Source organism: Colius striatus, chromosome 10 (assembly GCF_028858725.1).
Source record: "Colius striatus isolate bColStr4 chromosome 10, bColStr4.1.hap1, whole genome shotgun sequence".
NCBI lineage: Eukaryota > Metazoa > Chordata > Aves > Coliiformes > Coliidae > Colius > Colius striatus.
Window position 1 is genome coordinate 12,561,408 of NC_084768.1, and position 21,463 is coordinate 12,582,870.

At 44.4% G+C, this 21,463-nt stretch overlaps 1 protein-coding gene across 2 annotated transcripts in view; it reads right to left on the reverse strand.

The window, feature by feature from the left end:
- The window catches only part of NTNG1 (netrin G1), a 147,072-nt gene extending 133,847 nt beyond the window's left edge, over nucleotides 1–13,225 (reverse strand). For both annotated transcript variants that reach the window (XM_062004142.1, XM_062004143.1), the window contains exons 1-2: nucleotides 13,138–13,225; nucleotides 6,643–7,350 (exon numbers count right to left, since the gene is read on the reverse strand). In XM_062004142.1, coding sequence (XP_061860126.1) covers nucleotides 6,643–6,888 — 246 coding nt within the window. In that variant the 5' untranslated portion in view covers nucleotides 6,889–7,350; nucleotides 13,138–13,225. The remainder of the gene's footprint in view (nucleotides 1–6,642; nucleotides 7,351–13,137) is intronic.
- Between the last annotated feature and the right edge of the window lie 8,238 nt (nucleotides 13,226–21,463).

Genomic DNA, 21,463 nt, shown 5'->3' on the forward strand with positions numbered 1-21,463 from the left:
AAGATCTTCACAGTAGTTTAGAAAGAAAAATATGTAAAAAAAACCAAACAAACAACAAAAACTTCAAACACTACTATATTAGTCTTACCATAGCCACCAGTAACTCAGCAGTAAGAGGGATGTCATCGCAGCTGTGTTTTGTTAGTTCTAACACCAAGTATTGTAACAAAAATCATTTATTGATCATTGTGTTATCTCCAAATGTCTAATATTTCCAGCTAACTTCAGGGGGAAAAAACCAAATAGGATGGCAAGTGCCAAAGGGAATAAAGGTTGTTAAAAGCAACAATTACTCAATTTGTATGAAGTGGATTTATAAAATATCCATCTTGTTAGAAGGATGTGCTTTTACACATGGTAGTGATATGTGCCTTAAAATTCTGCAACTGAAAATAAATTGAAGTCCTTGGCTTTGTTTAGGAATCCTGTTTTACTCCCAAATATTTTTATCAACTTAAGTACTTTGTGGGCGTGCTTTTGCTTTGTTTAAAGCTTGAAAACATTCCAGCACCCAAAGCTTAGCTGAGGAGAGAAAAAATAAAAAGCAACAGAATAGTTTTGTTAATAATTTGGGGAAACTTGATTTGTGATCATGAATAAAATACATTTTTACTGGCATTCTGTTTTATTCTGTTTTACTGGCAATCCTCGGTTCTAATTTATGAGAAATTGTTAATTTTTAGATTGTTTTGAGTTGGAAGAAAACACAGATTTTTACCAAACCATGTTTTTATTCCCACTATCACTAGGTATGTTTTTTCTTCCCCCCCCCCCCCCCGCTTTTATGAAATCAAGAACTCTTTTCCCAAGAGGTATGAGGAACAAGGTGCCTTTGAAGTCTCTGTGAGCAGGCTGCTATCAAAGGCACAGGTTGGCTCTTGCCTCTGAACTGGCCAGCAGGAGGGAGCCAGGAGGGGACACGAGGAGTGAAGGCCACAGTGTGTGCCTCTTGCTTTCCTCTCCTCCTGCCAGCTGCTCCAGTCTGAGGCCAGGATGTAAGGACTAAACCGGTGCATTGATGGCAACAAGTCAGTGGGGGTAGTAGAGGTGTTGTGCCCTATGCAGGGGACAGGAGAGGGGCTGTATATCACCAGATAGGTCTTGCAGTACTAGAAATGAAATGAAATATCCAGTAACTTAAGAGGAAACAGCAACATAAGAACTCTGTGCCCTGAAGTATCCTGAAGGTTCTTTCCAACAATGACAAAGCAAACACTTGTATTAATGAAATGTGCTCAGAAGAGTTCAAATTAGATGAATGCAGGTATTATAAATAAAGTCTGCAATACCTCTTAGCTGTGCATAATTACACAACTATGAAAATGCACATGAAACAAGATAGCCTCATCTTTAACTCCCTGTTCCTTTTCTACCCCGTGCTACAGAGTAAGATTGTACATATGGAACTAAAATGAAGTCTTCTTTGTCCTTATTTAGCCTGTAAAAGAAAGACAAGCTTTTCTTTTATCAGCACTTCTTCATGGTATTGTTCAACACCGTTTTAAAGCCTTACCCAAGAATGCATGTATTCATGCCAAAATGCTTCCTTCCAGACAATACATTTATATTTCACATTTTGATTTATATGTTCCTCATAAGAATATCTGTTCACTTAATTATTTCAGTAAGCGTAACAATGCTATTGCTAACTACACTACAGAGTATTTTCCCTTTTTTAACGAATAGAAACCTACTTGTAATTAAAGGAATGCTATATTAATGACGCTGAAAGTCTCACAGGGGAAAAGTTCATGTCCACCTCATAATATTATGCCAGAATTACATGCACATAAGACTTTTTAATAATCTTTGTTTCTTAATTTAGTTTTGATTGGCTATGAAATAGAGTAGCACTCAAGGGCTCAAATTTCTACTGTCATCAGCATTTCTGCTTCTATAAACTGTACAAATGCACAGGAGTCCTGTCTGCAGGCTTCTTTTCAAGCTCCTGTTTAGCCCATGAATTAAAATTAGCTGCAGGTAACAATTGGCAATAATTTCATCATTTTTTTAACCACTGGGACATATGGAGGTGTTATGAGAGCTAGGTCTAAACATAAGAAGAAAACTGTATTTTTATGTTGCCACTTCAGACGCAAAGGCAAGTTGGGAGAGTAAATTCATCTCCTGTTTGCCAATTACAGCAATAGCCACTAGGAGTCTCCTGGTTCAACCCATGATGAATTCACGGATAATCCTGGCTTAGCTCTGAATGCAAACCCTATGCCAAAGGCTGGATTTTCAGCAGAGCACTCAGCCCAGGTGAGGAGCAGGTACCATTCTGGGGCAATGGGACCCCCAACACATGAGCAGCATCGTGGGGGCTCCAGGTGCTTGTACTGGGGGGCAAGGCTGGCAAATGTTTTAGAAATAGTCAGAAGCCACCTGTGCACTGTTCTTGTAGAGCAAAAGATGGTGATGGTCATGAAAAGTCAGATTTGTTTCTTTTCATAACTGGACAGTGTTTTGTGCAATTGTGCAAGTTCTTACAAAGAGGGAAGTGGAAGATTTCACCAACTGTTAGTTACTCCCCAGGATTTTTGACAGATTTGTGTTGTAAAGGGAAATGCTTTGTGCCACAACAACTGGCACACTCAGGTACTTCAAAATTTGCATAGAATATCCCTGCAAGGTGAATCCTGTAGTTCTGAAAATGTGAAGTAGCTTCTTTTTCATTTCTCTTCTTCTTCCCTCTCTTCCCAGGCCAACTAAATGTAAGTGTATGGTGCCAGACACTCATAGCAATGCCAAATGCTCAAAGTTCATGAATTGCAGACTCACAGCAATGGTCACACTGGTCCAACTCTGTGACTGCAAAGGGCAGCCAATTTTCCTGGAAAGAATGCCACAGAAAGCAGACGTGCATTGTCTGCCAACATGTATGCCTCACTCTAGGCAGCTAGAGGTTGCTTTCAAACATAGAAGGAAGCCACAGGTGACCTGTCACTTCCCTCTGCAGGGGGCTGGTTACCCCATGGGCAGGAGAAGTAATACCTATTGGGGAAGGATGCTGTCATGTCCTCCTTAGAGACACAAGCAACTACATGGGCAGAAACTGTTTATTTCTCTAAGCCATTCATTTGTGTACATGTTTCTTTCACGCAGCCCTCCTCTCTAGCAAAATTCTTTCCCAAGCCTTAAAAATTCTGAGCGACTTTAAAAATGAGATTTTAAACAAATAACAATTTTGAGGGCTATTTATTTGAGTCTTGCTTTTTGAGCTTCCCAGGTTCATTTTCAAACTCTTCTCTGCAATCAGAAGGGCTAAGAAAGTAAAGGTAATATTTTAAATGAAAGCTGAGAATCTGACATAATCATAGAACTCTAGGGGTTTGAGGTTTCAGCAGAACCTCACGAGTTGTCAATAGTTAATGTCACCAGAAACTATAATGTGATTCTCAGATTGCAGAAAAGCAATTGTGGGATACTTTTCGTGCTGCATGTTCCTCTTAGTACTTATGGATGCTCTCCTGGAGGGACAGCTCAAAGGTAGTTACAGATGGTGAGCTGCCACGTGCTGGGTTTAACTACCAACTAGAGCAGTGTTACATTTGGCAACAAATTTGCATGTGCAAAACCCTCGTTATTCGGTCTGTCAGCTAAACAGGCTCACCGAGTAAAAATTCATAATGGACTCTAAGAACACTTAATTCCATGGGGAATGTGCAGAAATAAGTAGGATGCAAATATTACCATTAGCTGCCTGTCTCCTCTGTATTCTATGTGCATTGCAATGGACAGTTGTGTTGTGTGTTATTGCAGACTATTATCATTTCCTTCTCACAGACTGCCTTGGATTTTACCATAATCTCCCAGCAGGACTCAGGTGAACCTCTCACTCTGATTGTGTTTTAGGGATATGATCTCTACTACACTGATACTCACACAGGCTAACAACTAGTACCTTAGTCTGTATAGTCTGTGGTTAATAGAAAATTACCAAACTTGATCAGAGAACTGATACGGAAACAAAACAGGAGGCTGCTTCAACCTCCTCCTCTTCCCACAGAAGCGGGCACAGCTGTTTGGTACCCTTGCTTTATTGTTGGGATATCTGAAAGGACCCTAATCTCCTCCAAGGCAAGGTTAACCCGATTTCAATAACAAAACACTGGTACCCCCGGATTAGCATGCAAATGTCCAATACTCACAACAATAAAACCAAGTGTTTGTATAAGTCAGTCTGGCACTTCATCATGCTTAAAAAGAAACCTTTGGATCTCTGTCATTTCCCTTTGGATCTCTTGTCATTCCAAATTCATGGGTTTTTAGTGGAAGTACATGCCTAACAGAAATGCACGTTTGTCCACTGCTCACCTTCTGCATGGTATATCAGTGCTATCTTCTTAAGTCATTTCTAAACCCAGAAATAAAAGATTTCCTCATTGTGGAATGCCAAAGGCTCAGTCCTGCAAATATGCAGAATCTCATTTTGAAGGAAATGTGTAATTTCTATATGTATCTGTGGTACAGATAGACAAGAAATTATTTTAGGCTTGAGAGGGCTCTGCTGCTGTGCAGCACCTGCCGTGTTCCTGATATTTCACAAAAGTCAAGCCATTACCAATGCGTGCATGAATTCAGTGTCTTTGTACAATGTACATCTGTACTGAAAGCAAGCAAAACAGTTTCTCAAGTAGGAGCCAGCCCCTTTACACTCAGTCACTAAATACAAGCCCTCATTGTGCACACACGCTCGCTCTGTCTCTCTCCTTTCAGTTCTTCTCTTGCTACTTTTTGGTCACGATTCTGGTGGTCTTCTGCACCTCAAGGACTTAAGCCACAAGAGAGCTACAGCTATAACCTCAGGTCATTCCCAAGCACACTTTCCTCCCGCATCACAGCATCAAGGCCTTTGCTAGGTCAAACAGTCAAATTCAGGGGCAGTTGTGGCACCATTTTTAATACTTAATCTCAATGTCTTCAGTTTATTTTTTTGTTTAAAATCATTATCCTAACTAGAGGGTAGGCTGATGACCAACACCTTCAGAAGATAAAATAATTACTTAAGACAGGAACTGCTGCACTGTTTATCTGCACTAAAAGGAAGAAACAAGTTTTTTTAGGCAGTTTCTTTTGCATTGAAGGAACAACTTATTCACTACATGAGTTACTAAACGTCGCTGACTGAATCACAGCTAATACTGTTCTGAGGGAGAAAATTCATTCTAAGATAAAGAAAAAAGGACGTTGCTTTTATTTGTTTTTAAACAGTGGCTGCTTGAAGCTGTTTGGAGGTTTAGAGTGTCAAAGCCATGTCAGCAGAGACAGATTAGTGGGCAGAGAGCAAGTGGCGCAGTCAAACGTTCACAGTAAATGTAATTTATTCACGTAGCTTCACAATTTATCACGTGGCTATTACCATAATGTACGTGGGAAGCAGCTGCGTGTGTGCACATAATGCCCTAAATGTACATGTGGTTGGACCCAAACTCCCTATAGAACAGTAGTGATTGAAAATGATACCACAAGGCATTTAAAAGCAAATTTCCTTCCTGTGTGGATGCTGTGACACAGCAATGATGATTCGTACACAGGCCAATAAATGTCTTGTAGGCTTTTCTCAGTTATGACAACCTCAATGATCAGAACTCATTGCTTTCTCAAACCTAAATTACGTAGCTGATGTGATGTATGTTTCCAGTGCTTTATAACTAGATTTCAGTACATATGTTTTTGCATCGCAAACTCTCATTTTCTACACAAGGAATATGGTGTTTTCAACTCAATACTTAACAGAAATACACAATGACAAAGAAAATTAAGTCTTTATGTTTGCGAGGAGAAAGGAGCTAACTTCAAGTTGAAGATTTCCTTTAACTTGAATGACCTCTTACAGCTTGATCTATCAAATACTTGTGAGCAGCAGAGCTGTAAAAGGTTGATTTATACAGTGTCTACCTGGTTTCTCATACCTGTACAATTATTTACCAAGCCGAATATGACCAAAACTGGCATCTAATTTTAGGACCATGTAAATTAAGGAGGTTGACTTTGGTCTCTTATAGTTGGCTTGAATGCCTACAGTTTGAGTTAAAGCAAGCTGTCAGTAGATCTGGCCCCTACTTCAAGGTGTGTCTTGCTGCACTGTCCACACACCAAGTAAGGACCTGCTGGTATGTGCCTGCTGCAGGTGGTAGCAAAGCTCCAGCAATGCTGCCCAGAACTGTGTGGACTTGCCAGAAAAACTGAGCCAGCTCAGCCCCCACCACCACTTTTTTAAGCTTCTGCTGTTTCAGTTCCTAACAATGGTCTCCTATTTGGAAATGATGCTGAATTACACCATGCTAAGGTGCTTTCAGGTGATTGTGTTGGAACCAATATACTGAAGTCTTTTGTGATCCAGGCAAATGCCTCCCAGTTGCAGGTTACCACACTAGGAGTTTTATGTTGATTTCTCTTAAGTCATTAAAAATCAACCTAGAGAGACACCAAATGCAGACAAAGTCAGGTTCCTCTAAGTAGGACAACCCACTGCCCAGCTAGGCATACTGCTCACCGTTTTGTTCAGCAGAACCCTTCACATTTGGAGTATCCAGAATCTTCTCGGATAGTTACATGTGTGCTCTAGGGCTTCCATTTTGAAGCCATCTATCACAAATAGATACCCACTAATTATGCAAAAGGAAAAGCTTGCCTTACCATTGCACAAAAAGTCTCAGGAGGATCTCCACATGTTATGTCTGGGGGATCCAGAGTCACTTTTACGTATTTGATCATGTCTCTGGCTTCCGGCTGGCACGCCATGTAATCCCATACTTTTCCCTCTTCTGTGTAAATCTGAGTCTTACACACGTCATAGTGTCCCCACACAGAAGGGTAGTGCTGCATCATGGAGGATACGGTAACCCAGAGGGCGTGGAGTGACAAGAATCTTGACAAATACATTTCTAAATCCTTTTATGTCACCTTCGTAAGGATGCTCAGCACTGGCGTACGTGTAGTCTATAGGTTATACATCTATGTACCTATACGTGTATATAATTTATAAAATTGGTTCCAACTCAAAGGTGAAGCATTAGAACAGGGTGTTTGTTTCACTAAGTTGAAGACTTTGGTAGAAGCCACTTGGAACCCGATGACAGCCTTTCACAGTAACACAGCGCTTGTCCTTTGCTTTATAACTTATCTGTCGGGGCTTCCTGTAAAAGATGTCCAACAGCAGATAATAATTTGTGAATTTGCGGGTCTTCAGCTACACTGTCGATAACCCTGAGTGATCCTCTGTGTTCGGGGTTCACAGGGGATGCCCAGTTGCACTGATAAATCAGTATCTGAAGCAAAAGGATGAGTGTCCGCAGGCTGGTGTCTGTTTCCCATCAATCATTCTTTTCTTCTAGCATCAGCACCCTTTTAGAAACAATAAGAGTTAGAGTTATTGTCCAAGAATCAATGCATTACAAAATACATGATATGTTGACATTTTGGAGGTTTGATGCAATATAAAGCAAATTGGTATAATGTGGATAACCTTTTCTGTGGGTGCTGGGCTAGAATGGACAAACTACCAAAATCACTCACAGTGGAAAGGATTTTGACATGAAGGATTTAACTCTTCACTAACACAGACAGATTTATAACGTTCCAGGCAAGTTACAGGTTTCTGCCTCCAAAACTGTATGAAATTTTTCCCTACCATTGGAAGAGCTTTGCTCCTTTTTTTTTCTTCTTCTTTGAACTGTCATTTACTGATCACAAACTACTGATAAAGATCATGGTTCATTTGCAGCTCACTACAAGGATGCCTTTCTGTTACAAGTGTTATGGCAATCTTAATTTCTTAGGTTTGGGGGTGGGGGTACTCATGTACTCTGTTTATTTCTTAGCAGGCATATTCCCTTTATTCTCTTTGGACAGCAACTAGAAGTTCCCTTAATTTGTATCACTTCAATCATATTATTACAGGTATAAACCCCTAGGATGTTATTAGAAAAACTTGAAATATATATCTGCTAAAAAAGACAGGTAAAAAATGCAAATGATATACATGTGAAAATGCAAAGACAGAGTAAATACCCTGATCATGGACAAGAGAAAACAGGGATAGGGCCTCCAACTCTTCTCTCCCAGCCTGCACCTGGCGTGCCAGCCGAGGACAGGGAGCTTGGGCGCTCGGCTCTTTGCAGGAGGAGGATTTCAGCCAGCTGCTGCAGCACCCCTGCACTCTGTCTGGATGCTAAAATCTAAGCAAACCCGTCAGGCAGATGTTAAGAAACAACTCTAAGCCATCACTTTCTGCAGCTTGCTTTGCTTGCCCAGCATTGTGAGCCCTCCCATTGCCCAAAGCCACGGGGAGTAGTGTGTGACCGGGTGAGCTGTGCTTGGCACATCGCTCTGGTAATAGGCACTTGCAAAACTTCTCTTGGAAGCTATTCCTAAACGGCATCCCTATATTTAAATAACGCTTCGTCTTAAACTGAGCTAAACTACAGACACCATGAAATGCCAACAGATGGTTGAATTGTGTTTCCATAGCAAAGTAATTTACAATAATTGCCGTATGGACGTAAATGCAATTTTCCATTATATTCATTTTATCAAGTGTTACCATACAACTCTCACATATTTTATCAGGAAATGCAGAGAATATCTGAATTTCCATGCAATAACAATTCTCAATTAGTTCAAAAGTATTTAAGCTTCAAATCTGAATTTGACACAAAAGAAGAAATATCTAAGACCAAATGAAAATGGACTTTTTTGAAGCATCATGCTGTCTAGTGCCACTGCTTCTGTAGCGACCTTACATCCTGTTTTGTTTTCAGTGGGAATGTTTGCTTATCATATTGGAATTCAGAGAATTATTTTCCATGTCATTCTAAAGACAGCTCGTACTCTTTCCCTCTAGTCCTTTCCAGTGTATTTTACTATTTTGTAGGGGGGGAAAAAAATACCACCTCCAAAACCCCATAGCTTAGAACAGTTGTTATACAAAAGAGAAACGACCCCTGCGCTAACAAAGAAAGGAATCAAATTATTTTAGATTTGTGACAAATCAAAATACATTCTGTTTTGGACAAGGCTCGGTCACAGCTGGAATAAACAGCAGATGAATTTCATGTTTCTGTGAAGAAATAACAAGTTACATTTTTTTTTTAATTATCCTTAGACTACAAGACTATATTCAAGCCAAAATAGATTTGTTTAATATTTTCCTTGCTCGCTCTGCAGTTACCTGTAATCTTTTATAACTGCTGAGACTCAGATCCACTAATAAACAGGCCTGGGTAGGACTAAAATAACGTGAAGCAAGCCGCTACCTTAACACACCATGCTAAAATACTTCCCCTATAACGAATTCTCATTAAAGTAAGCCAGCGTCATAATGATGGTCGTTACACAGAATTATAGACTATAACATCGATCGAATTTAGTGCTCTGACAAGGAAAAAGTGCAGAGGAGTGCAAGACATCTGAGCATTAGGCAGCTGTAGCAGTGTACAACAGACATTCCTGACAAGAAGCAGCCAATTATAGCTTAAATTTCTGGCATATAACCAGTTCTGATTAATAGTTTTCCATTATATTACAGACATATTATTAATGTATTAAAAATGTCAAGCTTTGGCAAGAACTAATGCAGCATGGCTCAGTCTGCAATATCTTCTTTTAATGAGCTTCCATTGATACACAGAAAGATATTGACCAAAGCACATTAGGGATCATGTGCTGAGCGCTGCTGGGGTTTTTCTGATGGAGCTATAAAATTTGTCTTGCTTATATTTATTCCTGCAGAGTCACTCAGGATATGCATTCTACATTTCAGTGCTCTATTGCTAAGGACATAGCTATTTGAATTATTCTGTAAAGAAGCCATTTAGAATAATGTTTCTGAAGTTTACAGCTGGTACCAGTTCCGTGGTGCTAAGCCTCTAGCCGTGGGCAGCACACAGCCATGCCTTCCGTCTGCAGTGATGCCTCTGCCTTTGACCTTACAAAAAAGCAGTCAAATCAGGAATAACTCATGTCTGGTACCTTGATCCTCTGCACCCCACAGTGCTCTGCCTGTCACACACCCTGGCTGCTGGGGGCCCACGGGTGTGGCGAAGAAGGAGCAGCGTCCTTACTGATTGAGAGCGAGGGTATGGCAAACTGCTGGAAGGACACCAGCTAATCTATGCAAAGCCTCCAGATCACGCGCTCATGGAGATCTCCTTTGTGGGGCAAAAGCCTTACGAACTGCAGCACAAAACGTTATTGGGCCTTGAATGTTCCCATGTGCTGTAGTCTCTGCAATATGGAAAACATCAGGAGGCAACAGTGCTGAAAGCAACTTGTGCTATCTCTGCCTTCCCCCAGAGCACCACTCACTCCACCTGCAAAGTGCTTAGGCGTTCAGGACACTGCGGGTATGTTACAGCCATTTGAGAGGATAGGAGATAGCTGACCCCCAGACTAAAATCAGCTATGAAGGTGGCTTTGAGCACATGCATCCCAGGTGGGTAATTCCCACCTCACGCCGCGTCCTAATTCCGCAGCCTGAGTGGACGCTCCTTTCACAAACCAGCCGAAACGCATCTCAGCAGAATCAGTGCCAGGGAAAGAACTTCAGATCTTGTCAAGGGTTGTTAGCAAACACTCCTCCTCTGCCTGCTTCCATCACTGTGAAAATCCACCCCCTTTCTTCCCCACGTAAAACCCCCCCACACCCCCCCCAAACCGCCTCAGCTGGACCTCCTGAATGAGCTCCCAGTGCAAACCATACAAGTGGGTTCCTGGCCTCCCTCTTTGGCAAACAGCAGCTAAGCAAAGGAGGTTATAAAATAACAAGTGATCACCTCTCACACAGACCTTGTGTTTGATAAAGTGTACGCTGCCAGCGGGCACAAGTGAGAATGAGAGCCAAAGCCAGACGTTAAAAGGCACCGTGGCCTGAGGAGAAGAGGTTAAAACCACAAAGCGAGGCAAGGGGTGCTGGCTGTCACCTCCCCACAGCAGCCTCGGCACAACAGAGCTTTTGCCAAAGCAAACGTGTTTGGACCCCTAACAGATTCACCAGAGGAAAACATCTAATCAAGCCCAGGTAAAAAGATTATTCTTTGCATCTACTCCAGTTATTACTTATTTAAAGATGGTTTATAATGCGTGAAATAACACGTATTACAAAACAGAACTAATCCTCACACCTGCAAGTTACAACAAAAACAAAACCCAAGTGTTTTTATACCTTGCTACACCTAGACAACCGTACCTAGAAAGCTCCAGTATCTTCAAAAGAAAAAAAGCAACCTCTTTTATAAATGCAGAATTATTCATCTATGCAAACAAGAAGGGGCCTTGTATTTAAGCATTTAACTTTCTATCACACTGCTGTGATATACGGTACACTCCACACTATTGCCGTGGTGACTGTGGATCCAAATGCTGCTCCAAACAAAGTTGAGGTTCTATTTTTATCTGGCTTATTTAACTCATTAAGCAAAAAAAAAAAAGCCCCCAACAATTTTCTTGCCTCAAGAGGAATTTAAAATGTCAATACTTATTGGCTGAAGAAAATAAAATAGAGCATTCTGCCATCAAAAAAACCCCCTGGGATTCAGCACTATACTTAAAATATTTCTGGTGTTCCCACTTCGTTCCTTGCTGAGTGACACCTCACACTACTGTTGCCGTTACTTGCCGGCTATCATCAGCTGTCAGCACATGGAGTAAAAGCACTACAGTTATTTACATTTTAGAGGCTTTCGATGTAGCTGCTTGAAGGGTTTTTTTTCCCTCTCTCTTTTATTTGTAGCTTTCTGCCTTAAATATCTCCACACCTAGCATCAATCTGTCCGGCAAGTTTTTCCTCTCAGAATTTAACATTTGGGGCAACTACAAGGGTTTTTGTCATTGTTTTTCACCCTCAACAACGTAACACGCTCCTCAGGCAGTATATATCTGGGGTAGAGGGCTCCCAAGCTTTCAAGTTTTGGTGTGAGCTGATGACATCTAAGAACAGAATGTAAATGTAAATCCTACTTGACCCTGCATTTGTTCTGTGCTATTGCCAGATTTTAAATACGCAATTAGAAAGTTGGTGCCACTGATGAGTGTCATAGGGTTGATGGCAAAGTCCACAACTCCGTGAGAATATTGCCACTAACTGCTGGAAACATCCTTTCACAAATTCACAAAAAAAAAAAAAGAAAAAAGAAAAAGACATAAATCAGCCTTTATTTAAACCGAACCAAAACCCCCACACACCAAAAAGAACCAAGCTGGGGAAAGTTCTATTGTGGTTTTCTTCCTTTCAACTGGCTGCCCAGGCCACAGCTTCTCATCCTCAACCACATCGTCCTTAGGCAAGACAGTGATTTATTCCCTCTTTAAGAGCATCTCCACCGGTTGTTTCACTCACTGTCTCTGCTAACATCTCCGCAGGAGTGAGGCTGGCTCCTAGCGCATCAGATCCGGAATATCGAAAAGTTGATTGCAGAACAATAAAAGTATATTCGGCAGAGGCCAAAAATGCACATGCACCCACTTAACAGAGCATAAAGGCACCTGGTTCACCGGGCTAAGCCGATCTGCGCTGCTCCCCGCCATGTGGGGTTTCTTTAGGGGGTCTGCATGTGTGTGAACCGTTAGAGAAGCCGCCTGCGGTTTCCGATGCCAGGGAGCGAAGCGTTTCCAGGTTTGGTGCCGGTGACAGGGTCTCCGCTTCCCGGCCAGCGGGGCTGCTCCGTCCGCCGCCGCCGCCCTCTGCCAAACGGGACTTCGGGTCTTCCTCAGCCCCCCGCGCGGGAATGCCGGCGCTGAGGGAAGGGCGCGCGCGCGAGGAACGGGCCCAGGCCCCTCCCTCAGGCCTCTCCCTCGGGGCTCTCCCGCCGCCCGCACCCCTGCAAAGCCCCGCGCGGAGAGGTCCGACACGAGCTCCGCGGGGGAGGCAGCGAGCGCAGGTGCAGCGAGCGCAGGTACCGCCCCGCCCTGGCCCCAGCCCGGCTCCGGTCCCGCGCCGCTCCGCGCGGACGGCAGGGGGCGCGCGGCCCGCACCGATCCGCCCTCGGTCCGCGGTTTGAGCCTTCCGCGGGGGCGGGGGGGGACACACCGCACGCTGACCGCCACAGCACAGTCACACCCCAACCCCCTTCCGCGCCGCGCGGCTCCCTCGTCCCATCCCGCTTCGCGGTGCGCGGGGTTGCGGGTGGTACTCACCGCGCGGGCTGGGGCTCGCCCTCGCCTCACCGCGGGGCGGCGCGGAGCCGCCGCGGTGCCGGGACGCTCTGAGGCTCCCTCGGCGGCGACATGAGGAGCCGCGGGGCGGGGCGCGGTGCTTCCCCACGGGAAAGTTGCCGGTGGGGCGAGGGGAGAGGCCGCCGGCGGCTTTAGGCACTTGTCGGCGTCGAAGTTTGGCGGTGCGCGGCGGGGCGGGCGGGCGGCTGAGCGGGAGGGCTGCCGCTGTCCTCCGGCGCTCGGCGGGGCGGCGGGCGGTACGCGCAGATCATCGCTGCGGACGCAGGTGCTGCGCGCCGAGGCTCCCCGCCCGCCGCCGCCTCAGGGCGGGGGCGTCCCCGCGCGAGGCGGCCGCGGCATGAGGCGCGGGGCGAGCGGCGGGCGGAGCGCGCCCCTGGCCGGGGTTGTGGCGCGAAGGTCTCCGGCGGCGCGGCCAAACTTCGGGCGGCGGCGGCGCCTCCTCACTTCGGAGCGACCTCCCCGCGACTGCCGGCGAGCGGGGCGGCGGCAGCTACCCCACCTCCGGGCCCGCGCGACGCGCGGCCCTAGCGCCGCCGCCGCGCCCGCCCCCCCGCCGCCGCGCTCCCCGCCCCGCCGCCCCCGCCGAGCGGACCGCCGGCGCCGCCTGCCCCGCGGGGGGGTGGGGGGGCTTGCCGCCCTCTCTCTCTCTCTCTCTCTCTCTCTCTTCCCACCTCCCGCCTGCAGCAGCGACGGGGGCTTCCCAGCCCGGCAGCGTTGGGTCCGGCGGGTCTGCGGCTGCTCCCCTCCCGATGGAGCAGCCTGATGTTAAAATCTTGGCCCCGGCCTGGTAGCGCATGCACGGAGAGCGTCGTGAGTGCTTCTGCTGTCCGAGCTCGACGCTCGGGCGAGCGGACCCAAGCGCCCCGCCGCTGCGGCGCTCGGCGCGGGGACAGGGCTGCGTCTCGCTCGCCTCGCTGGAGGGTCCCTCCGCGGGGCTGGACGTGCCTGGCAAATGCTCGTCCTTCCTCTGCCCGCAGCACCGAGGTGCCACCGAAACAGAGGGAAAGTGTTATTTGTACAGTTGTGGTGCTGCTATGACCGCCCTCCTCGTACCGGTCCTTCTGGGCTCCAGAAAGATGTGAGAACTGTGGCCCCGCATTCTGCTCTGCGGCCCCGCATTCTGCTCTGCGGCCCCGCATTCTGCTCTGCCTGCCCCGCATTCTGCTCTGCCTGCCCCGTTTCCTCCAGCACCTGCTCCGCTTCTGTCGTTTAAATGAGAGATGTACATAATTGAGACTTCTCCAGGGTCTAAAACTAATAATGATCAGTGAGTGCTGTGAAGGAATTGTGCTTACTCCTGGCAGCTACCTGGTTATTGAAATTGGTGGGCTCCAGGAGCCAACTCTGGGCAGTGGGACACTGTATTGTGTGTGGACAGTCAGGAGCTGCGTTTATTGTTTGTTTGCATGTCTTGCATGTTAAGAGGTGTTAAATGTGTTTGGTTAGGCAACAGTGCTTTTATATTCAGTTGACAGGATTTGGTCTTTTGCAATGCCAGGATGTAACCAGATGAAGTGAGGCAGTGGATTTCTTGGTAAAGTGTTCTCCATCTGGGCTGTGGGATTTGGTAGGTTGTGTTGATAACTGGCAGGAGCTATTAAGAAGGACGTGTTTCTTCTTTCCCTTATGTCCAGCTAAATCAACAAAGTAAAAAAGACATCTAGATCCTCTCAGCTTTTGTTTCTCTGTGTTGGCTGCGACGTTGCTTCTCTCTTTCCATTGCTTCTTGGGCATCTCTGCAGCTGTGTTAGAGCAGATATTACATACATGGAAAATCCATTTGTGTGGCAAAGCCAAGAATGATCAAAGGGGTGGGAAAATTCAGCTTTGGGGTTTTTCATCCCCTGAAGCAGTTCTCGCTGTGTTTGCAGCCTCCTGGTACAGGGCAATTATCTTTGAGCTGGTACAAATGGATAGAAGATGAAAAATTATTTTCTTCCTTTCCACTCGAACTGGAAGCATGTCAGACACTGAGGCTCCATAGGCCCTTTTGTACAGGAGAGGGGCAGAGTTTCACTGCAGTTGGAAGAAACTGGTTGTTTTCCTAATTACAAGACAGATGGATGGCTGTACAGCAAAGTGTGAGACACCATACGTGCCGAGCCAAGTCCCTGAGGCGGTGTGCGGGCAGACCAGCCCTGCTTCCCCAGGACAGCTGTTGGGGACCTGTGCCTTGGAGCTGCTTCAGGCCTGGTGGTGGCTTTGGCTGGCCATGGGCAGGTCTGCATCAGCTGTTTGCAGATGATGCAAGGTGAAGGGTTTGGGAGCCATCAAGGAGGGCTGTCTTGCATTAGACTTGACTTGAGAGAGGAAGTCTCTTTCCGTGCACAGAGAGTACAGCTCTTCATGTTGTGACAATGCCAGCAGCAATGGTGTGCTTGGTGGAGAGCAGACCTGAGCACGCTGTACCTACATGCTCTGCACCTTGTGCCCTAAACCTCCCCTATGGGCTGTGCTGTAAGTTTTCCATCCTCTGTTCCAAATCTTTGGCCTATTTGCTGAGGCCATTGGTTGGCTGGTGGGACTGGCTGGCCACAGAGATTAAAGGCAGTACCAAGTCATTTGATATGTCAAACATCATTAAATTCTTCTGCTAATGATGTTAGCCTCTTCTGTGTCAAAGCTGGAGCAGCTGGTTTGAGTGCAGTGTCACCAAGTCTGAGATTAGATGTGCCGTACTGGTAAAAACGATGGCCAAAAATCGAATTCAGCCTGAGAGTGTGGCCAAACTTCACAGCCAAAAATTAAGCTCATCAGAAAAAAATGAATCTGATTTGAATTCTTTGTGAAAGGCTGTTGCAAGGATGGAATAGCAGATGGAATTTGGCAGCTAGAGGAGACTTGCCTGTGTTGTTTTTGTTCTTGTTATAGTCATAAGCTGGAGTGAAATGGAGAAAGGACGATGCCTTTATAATCAAATGACAATATTGCACAAATGCCTGTATTGAATTTCTGACAGTTCCTTTAGTAGTGAGTAACGATTGTTCACATGTAAATGGACTGGGGAACTCACTGCCACAGCGCCTTGAGACTGGGCTTTAGCAGGATTCCTAAAGCAGGTTTGGTATTTAGACAGACAATACGATTAACCACAGTTTGAATGGAATATCTAGTAACATACAGACTACTGCATGTCCCACTACCTGCCTTACTGGGCTGGAAATTGGCTAAAGTGAAGATTTAGCCAGTTGTTGAATACTGAAGGATGAAAAGTCACAACACTAGGAATGTGTTATCTTGAAAGTGCCTCCAGCAGTATATCTTACGTCTTCTCAGTAATAACTGGTGTTGGCCCCTAATGGAATCAGAGAAAGGGATTAATTTTTGATTACTGTCCTGAGCATGGGAGCAACTATGCCTGTTAGTATACTCCTTACTACAAGGCATAATTTTGACTGGAAGCAGCATAAATCGCTGGCACTGAAGTGGTGTCGCTGATTGCAAACTTCTCTGTGAAACACCAGCTGAGGTGCAAGTTTCTAACCAAATCCTAAACCAGATTAAGGTTTGCGTGTTTTCAGGCTGCAGTTTGGGTATTTAGTGCCTCGCCTCATGTGCCATTATGAATCTTTTATTACCTGCTCTAGTCCGAGTTGACCTCTAATGATACAGCAGAATTATGTGATGAATGCATTTCCCCGCAGCAGAGGGCTGCTGCCCTGGGCAGCAATGGGGGCCCTGCCTTTGCCTCAAGTAGAAGGTGTCCCCAGAAATGTGTCCAGAGACACAGGGACCTTCCCTGCCTGAAACCCAACATTGCAGCATAGCAGTATCTCAGGTCTGAAGTGAAATATACAGATGTGGTGTGATGCAGGGGCTGAGGCCCGGGCTCAAAACAAAGAGGCTGATGGCAGGGAAGGTCCTGCTGCCTGGAGAGTGGCTCGGTGTCACTGGCATCTCTGCCTGCTGCTCTGTTCCCCCAGCATGCTGCTTACATGGTTCTGACCTCTTTTGCTGCCAGCTGAAGGAGGTGTTGTGAAGCAGCATGCAAAAGGTGCAGGAAGACTGCTAATTTGCCCCTGCATCCCGCTCCTGAGCTGAGGCAGGGGTAGAAATAGCCAAGAAACTGCAAACTCTTCCAGAGGCAGAGCTTGTCTGTCCACTTTATTGCTGCTTTGCCCACGGTGGTTTAACCCCCTGTAAAGTCAATTGGTTGGCAAGGATTTGAATGTTGGTCTGGGCTTGCACCTTTAATGCCTCCAGCAGAATAATTTCCAGCAGAATGATTGGAAAAACTGTATTGACATAAATGACAAAACAAAAAGGTTTCTGGATTTGTACAGGTAAAGGGACAAACCCTGACTATTTGGCAAAGCTGCAAAAATGAGGACATCCCCAAGCAGCATTTTGCCACTGCTTGAGCTTCAACATAGCTCAAGGGCAGGGAACAGGGAAGCTATTGAAAAAAAAAATGTCACCCTTGCTCTGAAACCTCCATCACAGTACAGTTTGCAAGAGGTTTTCTCTGGGCAGGATGGATATGAGGGCAGAAAAATTCTGGCAGCTACAAGTGCCCTGTCTAGATCAGGGCTTCCATCCATAGCGCTCTACCCAGAGTGGACCCAGCTGGTGCAGCTGGAAAGGTTTGATGGGAGAGATTGGTGGAGGCATGCAGTGCTCTGAAAAGCCCTCTAGCTCCTGAGTAAGGTAATCTGGGCAGCCATCTGGGAGTATGATGTTGCACTGATGTACGCTATGCAGATATGTGAGTCTGACATCCTACTCCTGCCTCCATTTCCATATGGCCTGATAATGACTTGTTGTTGTTGGAGGGTAAAGAGATCTTTCCCAATCATGTTTCAGGGATGAGAGCTTCTCTGAATGGGACATTTTGGTTTGAAATCTTGAAACTGGATGTGTATGAAATCCAGGAGAGAGACTACTTCAGGAGCAGGGTTTTTCATTTGACTGGGATTGTTTCCCTCTGGCAGGGCATGGGACCCTGTTACATATTCCTTAGGTCTAGGATAGAAAACGAAACCTTTCCACTCTACTGGGAGAAGTGTGTTTGTAATTTCCATGGGGTTCTGCAGGGAAGGTGCGCAAAGGAGTTGCATGAGGTGGGCCTTCAGTGAGGAGGCAAAGTCACTTATTTGATTCTCAAAGGTTACTCTTAAGGATCAGACTTGTTGATTCAGAGACACATGTAAATTACAGCCTGGATTTCTGCTTGCAGGATGGAAAACGTTTTGTTCTAATAATAAATACTGAGTCTCGTCTGTTTCCATTTACATAACACACATGACACAATGTGTAAATTGACAATATTTTTACAGAATTTAGCAGCTTGTTTTTCTGCAAACATAAACATTTATTTTTTGGTGTTAATAATTAATTATATGCCACATGCCCATAATAAATGCAAAATCTAATCTTGTATAGACATAAATGTGTCTGCCAAAGTGGTCTTTCTGTGCTGCAAATGACTTTCACATAGTGGTAGTATACATTCTATTTTCAATCGCTGGTGACTTGTTTTGTGAACAGATATGTCATTAAACTAAATGTTTTCCTTTGAAGATAACAAGTACTTAACAGTTTTTTGTTTTTTTTCTTCAATAAAAAAATGGTAGGTAATTGTTAAAAAAGAGGAAGTGGATAATATCAAAATCTTTGCAGGTGTATCCAAAGGAAGATATAGACAAGAATGTGGGAAGTCCTTGCAGTCTTAGCTGCTTTGGGTGATGGTGGGACTGCTCCTCCTCATGGTGTTGGCACAACTGGCAGCACCACGAGGCTGAGAGCTGAAGCTGTGCTCACCAGCTCTGCTCAGGAACTGGGATTGGATTTTAACACTGAAATGTGGTACAAGATGAAAAATATTTTGTCTCCTCATGGGTGAAGCCACATTGAACTGTCATTCAGTGAACTGCACTGGAAATAGCCGTCTATCCAGAGGAGGCTGATATGACTTTTTGGGAAAGGTAGTGATATGCTAACACCAGAGGAGTAACAAAACATGAGATGTTTGATTAGTCTGTTTTGTCAAGGCTTGATAGTTTCCTGATCTAAGTGGACCTGCTTTAGCAGGTGAGTTGGACTAGATGGTCTTTTAAAGGTTCAACTGCTCAGTTCATTGGTTATGGTTATCAGTGTGGATGAGGTGAGTCCTCTAAAATTGATCAAATCTTTCCAAAAAAGGGAAACCTCAATATTCCAGCATGAAATAAGAGAGGAGAGAGATTTATCTGAAGCATTTTCACACTATCATTGTGCATTCTATAGAAGACAAAAGATCATAAAAGTTCAATTGCTATTTATGGGCCAATTGATCAAACTAAAACAGTGCCCTAATAAGGATGGGTTCAGAGTAGCTTGGTTAGGCTGGCTCAGCTGTTTTTACAGTGACAAGCTGTAAAATGTTAAGTGTCCATAGTGCTTTAAAGGGAAGTTTTCAAAATTCCCCATTTTCTGAATTTATCTCTGCTCAGCTCCCTTTCTGCTTGGGCACTCCTGCTGCTGGAAACACAGGCACGTGTTGCTTCATGGAGGCTCACATCGTTGTAACTGACCAAGTCCGGGGGTAGGACTTGCTCACATGGGTGACCATAGGGTACAGTTATCAATACAATTGATCAAAAATGTGGAAAGAAAAGGGTTTTTTTTTGTGCATTTTCAAAAAGGCTTTTAGGAATGAAATGTTCTGTAGAAATGACCAGCACTGATGCAAGCTTCGGCCATTTTTCAAACCTAATAGGAAGCATAATAGATTAGAAAAAGGAATCGATTATTTGTCCAAAAGTATTGAACTTGTTTTTGAAATAGAAGTTCCATCTTCTAATTCTATATTTTGCAAATATTTCATGGGCATGGGTTTTTTTAGCAGATAGACTTGTTAGGTCTTGGAGTCAAGAACTGCTTGTTGTGCTTGCACACAGAGTGTAACACTGCTCTCATCTGGGTTATGCATCTGAGGCTGGACTTGCTACATGTAGTACATACAATAATTAACAGTAATTCATCACCTGTCATCAGTTTCTAGCTGTTTCCTTTTCAAAACCAGCTTTTTTAAAGATATGCAGCTCTGACAGCATATATCTGATAGCTAGCTGAAACAATCAGCCACTCTGAATTGAGCTCCCAAATGGAGCTTAATATTTGCGTACAATCAGGAGTGCGTCTGCTGTCCTCAAGAACCACCTATGTTCTGTTCCCTTAGCAGGGCAAAAGGTATGTGCTGAGAACTACCACTTACTTACCCAATCCCACGTGTTCCCACACAAATACTAACATTACTTAGTACCATTTTAATCAGCCCAATATTTTAATATTGAACAGAAACACTCCAGGGATAATTTTCATTGTCCTATTGTTGATGAGTTTCTTTCATGGGGGAAAAGCATAATTCAACATTCAGGAGTGAATTACAGTAATAGGGGAAAGAAACCCAAAGGAACAATGGTCACAGATAGTATTTGAAATTTTCTTATCCTTCACAATGAGAATGAGAAGTATGTGTGTAAAAGCACTTACTACTTGAAAACCTAGATTATGAAAAGGCATTTTTGGATGTTCATTTGATAGGAGTTTGGAACTTATGGAGAGAGGTAGGGAAAACTCACTTTTCATATGGCTGAACCACACTTTTGTCAGGTAACCGTTAGTTTTGATTTGTGGTATACCATTATGAGCCAGTGAAGGGCAGCACTAACCAACTGTTTTAGGTAACTAGGATGAGCACTAATTATGTTTTCAAGTTTAAAATTATGTAAACATTAAGTGTTTGACTGGATTTGCTGTGAAATTGGTTGTGTTGCTGTATTACTGCAAAACAGTAACGTCAAGAGCATTTTGTAATCATCAGAGTGGAGTTCTGCACTACAAATTAACAGCTTACTTGTAATGGATTTTAGGAAAGGGCATTTTTATTTATTCAAAAGCTGAATCTGTTGCTAAGACTATGGTCAGTTCAATGGCTTTATGAGGTTATAGCATAAGATCTACACATCAAAACAGATTTTAGATTGAATTATTGTTCATATCAGAAGTACACAAGCAAGGTATTTTTGTAGTCCAAAACATTGGAAGTATGCTTTTCTGCACAAGACTGGCAGATGAGATTAGTTAATCTATTTCTGAAGTTTCCTTATTCTATTTTTTTTTTACATAGGAAATAGTGATTTGTATGTCTGATAAACTCGTATTTATACTCATTATAACAGGATGTTGGAAAGAACTTTTGTTGGCAATTCTGTTTTTTTCCTCATGTCTGAAAATTTAGCTGTAAACTTGTACAAACTCTTTCCAAATTCTATCTTATTTCCTGTGGTGTTTGGGAGCTGCTCTA